We start from the raw sequence: 8,578 nt of genomic DNA, 5'->3' as shown, positions 1-8,578 counted from the left end.
GTTCGCATCGATATCCCACATGTGTGGTTTGAACACCGTTTTCATATGTGGGCGGGACTTGCGTACACATTCGCTTCTGTATACGAGCACGCGGGAACAGGGGCGCTTTAAATATTTTTATTGTTCATTTTACTTTATTTATTTTAGTTTGACATGTTATTCCCCAAAAATAAATGTTTTGATCACTTTTATTCCAATTACAAGGAATGTAAACATCCCTTGTAATAGGAATATAGCATGACAGGTCCTCTTTACAGTGAGATATGGGGTCAATAAGACCCCACATCTCACCTCTAGGCTGGGAAGCCTGAAAAAAAACAAAAAAAAAAAACGATCCTGGCTTCGATCGCAGCGGTGAGTCAGAAGAAGCACCGGAGGGCGAAGGGAGTGGGGACGTCCACTTTTGCCTCCCGTAAGAACGATCAAGAGGCGGAACAGCCGCCATGATCGTTCTTATGGTGTAGGGAATCGCTGGCTGAAAAAAATGATATCTGAATGATGCCTGTAGCTGCAGGCATCATTTAGATATCCCTGCACAAAGTCAAGGACCTCATATGACGTGGGCGGGAAGTGGTTAAAACACATTTTTTTCTGGGTATTGCAGAGTATTGGCCGGGGTATTGCAAAGTATTGGTGTTGGGGTATTGCAGAGTATTGGTGTTGGGGTATTGCAGAGTATTGGTGTTGGGGTATTGCAGAGTATTGGTGTTGGGGTATTGCAGAGTATTGGTGTTGGGGTATTGCAGAGTATGGTGCGGGGGTATTGCAGAGTATGGTGCGGGGGGTATTGCAAAGTATTGGCCGGGGTATTGCAAAGTATTGGCCGGGGTATTGCAAAGTATTGGTGCGGGGGTATTGCAGAGTATGGTGCGGGGGTATTGCAGAGTATTGTGTGGGGGGTATTGCAGAGTATTGTGTGGGGGGTATTGCAGAGTATTGTGTGGGGGGTATTGCAGAGTATTGTGCGGGGGGTATTGCAGAGTATTGTGCGGGGGTATTGCAGAGTATTGTGCGGGGGGTATTGCAGAGTATTGTGCGGGGGTATTGCAGAGTATTGTGTGGGGGGTATTGCAGAGTATTGTGTGGGGGGTATTGCAGAGTATTGTGTGGGGGGTATTGCAGAGTATTGTGCGGGGGGTATTGCAGAGTATTGTGCGGGGGGTATTGCAGAGTATTGTGCGGGGGTATTGCAGAGTATTGTGCGGGGGTATTGCAGAGTATTGTGCGGGGGGTATTGCAGAGTATTGTGCGGGGGGTATTGCAGAGTATTGTGCGGGGGGTATTGCAGAGTATTGTGTGGGGGGTATTGCAGAGTATTGTGTGGGGGGTTTTGCAGAGTATTGCGCGGGGGTTTTGCAGAGTATTGCGCGGGGGTTTTGCAGAGTATTGCGCGGGGGTTTTGCAGAGTATTGCGCGGGGGTTTTGCAGAGTATTGCGCGGGGGTTTTGCAGAGTATTGCGCGGGGGTTTTGCAGAGTATTGCGCGGGGGTTTTGCAGAGTATTGCGCGGGGGTTTTGCAGAGTATTGCGCGGGGGTTTTGCAGAGTATTGCGCGGGGGGTATTGCAGAGTATTGCGCGGGGGGTATTGCAGAGTATTGCGCGGGGGGTATTGCAGAGTATTGCGCGGGGGGTATTGCAGAGTATTGCGCAGGGGGTATTGCAGAGTAATTGCGCAGGGAAGGCAGAGCATTGCAGAGTATTGCGCAGGGAAGGCAGAGTATTGCAGGGGTTAATGCAGAGTATTGCACAGGGAAGGAAGAGTATTGCAGGGGGTTAATGCAGAGTATTGCACAGGGAAGGAAGAGTATCTCAGGGGGTTAATGCAGAGTATTGCACAGGGAAGGAAGAGTATTGCAGGGGGTTAATGCAGAGTATTGCACAGGGAAGGCAGAGTATTGCAGGGGTTAATGCAGAGTATTGCACAGGGAAGGAAGAGTATTGCAGGGGGTTAATGCAGAGTATTGCACAGGGAAGGAAGAGTATCTCAGGGGGTTAATGCAGAGTATTGCACAGGGAAGGAAGAGTATTGCAGGGGGTTAATGCAGAGTATTGCACAGGGAAGGCAGAGTATTGCAGGGGTTAATGCAGGGATGGCTGAGCAGGGATGGATGGATCTGTGACTGCAATAGTCACAGATCCATCCCACACTGCTGCTGCCATCCGCGCTCTCCTCTCACACTGTACCGATCGGTACAGCGAGAGGAGGGAGGAACCGGCGTCATCAAATGACGCCGGTTTGTTTACCTGTGATCGCGCCGTCATTGGACGGCGCGATCACATGGTAAAAGACCGCGGTTGTCGGTCAGTTACCTTGATCTGTGTAGCGCCGGGTCTATGAGACCCGGCGCGCACAGAATTTTCAGTGTGCGCGCCCGAGGCGGCGCGCATTACTGCTTCTGGTGGGCGCCGTTAAATAACGGCGACCCCCAGTTAAGCAACCACCTTGCCGCCGTTATATGACGGCGGCTGGTGGTTAAGTGGTTAAAGCCGAGTTTCACCCAGAAGTGGAACTTCTGCTTTGAGCACTCCTCGCCCCCTTACATGTCCCATTTGGCATGCAATTGTTTTTTTTGGGGGGGGGGGAGGATTGGGGGCTTCGGTAGGAGTGGGACTTCCTGTCCCACGTCCCACTTCCACCCAGGGACCGCCTCAGCAGCGACTCCTCTCGCCTTAGGCGGTCCCTCCCTTTAGACGATCTCCTGGGACTCGTGACAGGTCCCTGGAGATCGCCTGTCCACTCAGAGCACAGCACGACTCGCGCATGCGCAGTGAGTGCCTGGCCGTGAAGCCGAAAGCCGTCGCGGCCGGGTGCCCACACTATGAATGGAGGCCCCGGCGGAGAGGAGCTCCGGGCGGCCGCGTCACTGGACCATGGAGCAGCTAAGTGTCCGTTTATTAAAAGTCAGCAGCTACACTTTTTGTAATTGCTGACTTTTAATAAACAATAAAAGGCTGGAACTCCCCTTTAAATAGAATTGCCAAAAACTATTGTTTGTATTGCTATTACAATACTGATGTTAAACAAAGTGCTGAAATTAATTATTTGTATGCTGTGCCCACAGATTTCCTTAAACCACGGTGCTTCAGATCCTTCACAAACACAGGTCAGAGGCAAAACACATGTACAGTAACCCATAGCCAGGAACATACACAAGCAATGAAGGATGTTGTGACTGAAATACGCACCTACCTTTTTCCTTTGGTCACAGTTTTTCCAGAACAAAGCAGGATTTCTTTTCAAGGAGAGCCCAGCCTCCTACAACATGTCCATTTTATAGCAGGAGAGAACCCTAAAGCTCCACAGATAAAGGTGTATATAGTGTGAAGAGAGCCGTGGACTTGTCACTGCACTTTTTGTGTTTTTGCTTATAAATAAAATTAAAAGTGAAAGCAGAATGAAAATATAATAAAAAGTTTTTTGTTTAAAAAAAAGTTATTTGAGGTAGATTTCTGTTTTTTATTTTTTTTCACAGTATCTCATTAGTTTTTACTAAACTGAACTTTCATCCAGCTTTTCAACCAACTGCGTATGTTTCCTTTTCTCCAAGATCTTGCTAAGTTCCTCTGTGAATGAATTGTACAAAGGAGAACTTGCCTCCTCACTCTGTCTTAAAAGCATGTAGCTGTTACCATTCATTTTCCTCAGCATGTTAGGCAGGGTACTGATCCCATTGGTGAACTCTGATGGTAAAGGAGGTGGTGGTGGTGGAGGAGGAGGATTTGTTTTGATGGGAGATGCAGTTGGTGCCTCTCCTGGAATTATCTGAAGGCATCCATCAGAATAATGAGGATGTTCCTCAGACTTGTCCTTGAAGTTTGAAGACACCGTCTGAAGTTCTACGCTGGTTATCCGAGAATTGCGCATTGCATATTTGCCCTTTCTTTTTTGCTGGCAAGAAACATACAATAGAACTATAGAAAGGACTAAGCAGAGTCCACCAAGGATCGTGATGATAGAAATGTACACAAATTCCAGCTTGGAAGAAGATCGAGGTGCTGGTGTTGGCAGCTGGTTGTTGGGGGTAGCATCAGATGGTTTTGGCAGCTGTAGTAGAACACTGACGTTATATGAAGCAATTATAGACTGCAAGCCATTTTCTTCAGAGTAACAGTCATATTCTCCACTGTATTCCAAAAGAGCATCTGTGATGAGGAGCCCATCGATTCCCACTCGAAGGCGACCATCGTCCTCTTCCAAAGGGTCAGTGCCATTCACTAGCCAAAGAGGCTTAGCTAGGTTGGACCAAAGGTCACACTGCAGAAGGACATCATCTCCTTTCAAGACAGTTCTCAGTTTCTTCATTGGAACAACTAAAAAGAAAGGTATATTAGTAAAAAAAAGAACATTGCAGACTCAGCCTGCCTGTTGCTCAAGAATAGAAAACAGCAAAATGTAATGAGGTATTATGAGACGTCAAATGGAAAAGAATCGATGAAGGGTCTAAAGAGGCTACATATATTTACTGTCTTTTCATTCTCTCCTATACTTACCCTTCCTTCTCCTCATCCTAATATTGATTTATCCGTTCTGATGCAGAAAATCTCAGATAGTACAATCTGACACAGTCTAGCAATGAATAAAACAGGTAGCCCATCACTGATACATTAAATATGCTCTTGCCAATTATAAAGCAAACAAGATGTAGGGCCAGATTCACATAGGTTAGCGGATCTTTAGATCCGCGTAACCTATGTGATTTAAGATGCGCCGCCGCAAGTTTTAGAGGCAAGTGGGTAATTCACAAAACACTTACCTCAAAACTTGCGGCGGCGTATCGTAAATCCCCCGGCGGAATTCAAATAGGGGGAGTGTACTATTCAAATCAGGCGAGTTCCCGCGCCGATCAAATAGCGCATGCGCCGTCCGGAAATTTTCCCAGCGTGCATTGCTCCAAATGACGTTGCAAGGACATCATTGGTTTCGACGTTTATGTAAATTACGTCCATCCGTATGCGCGAACGACTTACGCAAACAAGGAAAAAAATTTAAATTTCGTCGCGGGAACGACGGCCATACTTAACATTGGCTGCGCAGGGGTAACTATACGCCGGAAAAAGCCGAACGCAAACGACATTAAAAAAAAGCACCGGGCGGTCGTTTGTTTCGGAATCGGCGTATCTCCTCATTTGCATAATCATTGCGTAAATAAAGTGCAACGCCACCTAGCGGCCGGCCTGGAGTTGCAGCCTAAGATCCGACTGTGTAACACAGTTACACCTGTCGGATCTTAGGCATATCTATCGTCTATCACGAACGAGAGGGCGATCGTAATAGGTGGAACACTGAACACAGTGTTTGCTGGGAACCTAAGTGTTCCGCCTGTGTTCAGTGTTCCGTCCTATCATGATCGCCCTCTCGCTCGTGATAGACGAGAGGGCGATCGTGATAGGCGGAACACTGAACACAATGTATGCTGGTAAACCGAGTGTTCCGCCTGTGTTCATTAAAGGAGTTGTAAAGGAATTTTTTTTTTGCCAAAAATTAATGTCTGCAAGGTAGACAGATAGAATAGTGTAATGATTCTGTTAAAAAACGAGTAAATACCTATTAAATTCCTTCATCTATATCACCTCCGGGGTTCTAGTTTGTTCTCTCATTCACTTCCTGGTTTGCAGCTCTCGTTCATGTAAGAACTACCTTTCCCATTATGCATTGCGGCACGCCCAGTAATTCACACCTCCTTGAGGTCTCCAACACGTAGAGAGCGTCCTGCCGCACAGAGGTAGTTCCCAGGAGGGGGTGAGCACGTTACTGACCACCGCAGTAAAGCCTCCCATCACGGTGGTGAGTAACAATCAGACAAGCAGGAAGTGAACAGAACAGAAAAGAAATAGAGCAACTTCTGAGCAAAAACGAACAATGAGGAAGTGAATGCAGGTAAAGGATGCTTATTATGAAAAAAAATGTTTTCCTTTACAACCCCTTTAATAGCTGCGAAGCCTAATTTACATGATAAATCAGAGAGCATTTTCTATTTATGTACAGGCCTGGCTGCATCCACCAAGTATCACTGCTCCACTATGCACTATGACTCCTGACTGTTCTACTTTACCACACTGGAGGGATTGCTCTGCAACACTTTCAGCCAGGGCTCAAGTCCTGCGGGAATGCGTGGGAACGGAGTTCCTGCACTTTTTTTCACAGCAGGAACGCAGTTCCCTTTGCAGGACTAGAGCACACTACCCGATGAATCCATATACAGGAAGCAGCCACTAACATAAAGGATTACTAAGGTACAGTGGATCTTGGGTGGGAGTTCCCACACTTTTTTCCTCAGGACTTGACCCCTGCTTTCAGCTTGTAATGCTCATTAGAAAAATTGGACAGCAGTGAGAGGGCCTTAGACCAAGTCATAGGTACAGTGCAGTCTCATAGGAAGCACATGTTAAAGTAGCATCTGCTGTTGCTGTTTTCTCATCTAGTGGTTACTCCCATGAGCCTTTAAATCAACACAAAGTACATTATATCTTATAAGAGCTTTTACAGTTCATGAAAAACATGTGTTTATTACTTTATATAGTCAAACTACATGTTGGTTCACCACAACAGAGGCTATTTTTTTAGTTGAGCTGATCATGGTAAAAAAAAAAATAGATTTTTTTACAGGATAACCTTTTTATTCTAATAAAGACAAATATTCCCATTAATAGTTGATTCATTTTAACGGAAATGCAATTAATTGTCTGGACAACCCCCCACTGCTCTCACTGCTGCACCTCATGTCAAACTGGCCATACATGGTTCAGTTTTTTTTTTTCTTTCAGCCAGACCGCCCAACGGAAAAAAAAAAAAACTGAACTGGTTCCCCCATCCACACATTCGGTGTGCATGTGTAAATCCTCCGCGCCGTGTTATTGTATCCTGACCTATCCCCCTCCTCCTCACTGTCATAATACACAAATTATCCAGCAGTCCTATTTGTGAGAAGTTGATAAATCGATTTCTGCGCCTCTGAAATTTGCAGAGGCGCATTGCGGGCGGTATAAACCCCTTTTCGGACGCTAGCGGGGGTTAAAACCTCACCGCTAGCAGCCGAATACCACGGTAAATACGACAGTATAGTGGTGCTAAAAATCACACGCTATACCGCCATCCCGTGTGAAAGGGGCCTTAGCTATTGTTTAAAAGCGCCGACTGGGAGCCTACGGCAGACCTTTGCGGCCCCATGCCAAACTGGTTCCAGTAGTACACAAGGGCCGAATGCTGGCCAAAGCTGCTGGACATTCAGTCCGTGTGTACTAGGCTTTACACAGTTGTCACTAAAAACAGTTATTTTCTTTTGGACACACATACAGCATATTTCAATAACAACGTAAAAATGTTGCACTCCCTATCAAATTCTATAACAATCTCCATAGCAGAGGCACAGATGTCACTACAAATCTGACTCAGGTTTTGACTTTGAAAAAAACAATATTTTTTTTTATTATTATTATTATTATTTCAAAAGAAAATATTTCTTTTAATTTCCTCCTACTATTTTACAAAATTACTTTCTCACTATATGTTTGCTCATAAAGTACCACTTTATCACTAGCATGCAAGGCTGATGTCGAAAAATAAACAGAGCGTTTACCCTGGTCTGTGTTGTTTAAACATCCTCCGTTACCATTCTGCATATCCTGCGTCATCTGTACCCTGCAAGCAGCCAAAAACAACAATTTTAGCTGTAAAGTGTGATGACAATCACAGGCCGCAACAAAATCGGAATTTAAAATGTATTAAGAAAGGGAAAAGCAATATATGACTCTTAGGAAGGCCTGAACACATTTCAACACAAAAGAAAAAGTAATATAATGCCTCTTCGATAAATAATGGAGTCCTGCAGTTAATATCTGACATTCCACTTTGATTAGTTATGTAGTTGTTTTGCTGTTTGGGTAGGGTATTACATTAACCTCTATCCACAAAACTTAAAAAAAAAAAAAAATAGTAGGTAAAAGGGAAACTATAACTAGTTTTATGCTTTTTTTTCCTTCTAAGTTTATACATTTTTATCCACTTGGAGCCCCATCAACTGTAAAATGACGGCCACAAGGTGTCTCTACAATGCTGGGAGGACGTCTATTGATGTCCTCGGCTCCTCCGGCCACTGGGGGGCGCACAAGCGCTGCCGGCCGTGCGCGTGCCCGCCGCATCACTGGAGGTGCCGATGCGCGTGCCTGGCGGCACGCGCATCGGCACAGGCAAGGACGTGGATCTGTGTGTGTAAACACACAGATCCACGTCCTGTCAGGGAGAGGAGACTGATGCTGTGTCCCTTGTATATAGGGACACAGATCGGTCACCTCCCCCAGTCAGAACCCTCCACCCACAGTTAGAATCGCTCCTAGGGAACAGATTTAACCCCTTCCTCGCCCCCCTAGTGTTAACCCCTTTCCTGCCAGTCACATTTATACAGTAATCAGTGCATATTTATAGCACTGGTTTCTGTATAAATGTGAATGGTCCCAAAAATGTGTCAAAATTGTCCGATGTGTCCTCCGTAATATCGCAGTCCTGACAAAAATTGCAGATTGCCGCCATTACTAGTAAAAAAATAAATAAGAAAAAAAGTCATAATCCCGTCCCCTAATT

The 8,578-nt window shown here is 45.6% G+C and overlaps 1 protein-coding gene across 2 annotated transcripts in view; it reads right to left on the bottom strand.

The window, feature by feature from the left end:
- Positions 1–3,460: 3,460 nt before the first annotated feature.
- SEMA4G (semaphorin 4G) overlaps positions 3,461–8,578 on the bottom strand; it is a 273,488-nt gene continuing 268,370 nt past the window's right edge. For both annotated transcript variants that reach the window (XM_040361900.1, XM_040361901.1), the window contains exons 14-15: positions 7,578–7,639; positions 3,461–4,311 (exon numbers count right to left, since the gene is read on the bottom strand). In XM_040361900.1, the coding sequence (XP_040217834.1) occupies positions 3,491–4,311; positions 7,578–7,639 (883 nt within the window). In that variant the 3' untranslated portion in view covers positions 3,461–3,490. The remainder of the gene's footprint in view (positions 4,312–7,577; positions 7,640–8,578) is intronic.

The sequence above is a fragment of the Rana temporaria genome, chromosome 8 (assembly GCF_905171775.1).
Source record: "Rana temporaria chromosome 8, aRanTem1.1, whole genome shotgun sequence".
In the NCBI taxonomy this organism is placed as follows: Eukaryota; Metazoa; Chordata; class Amphibia; order Anura; family Ranidae; genus Rana; species Rana temporaria.
This window is presented reverse-complemented; position numbering and strand designations above follow the sequence as displayed.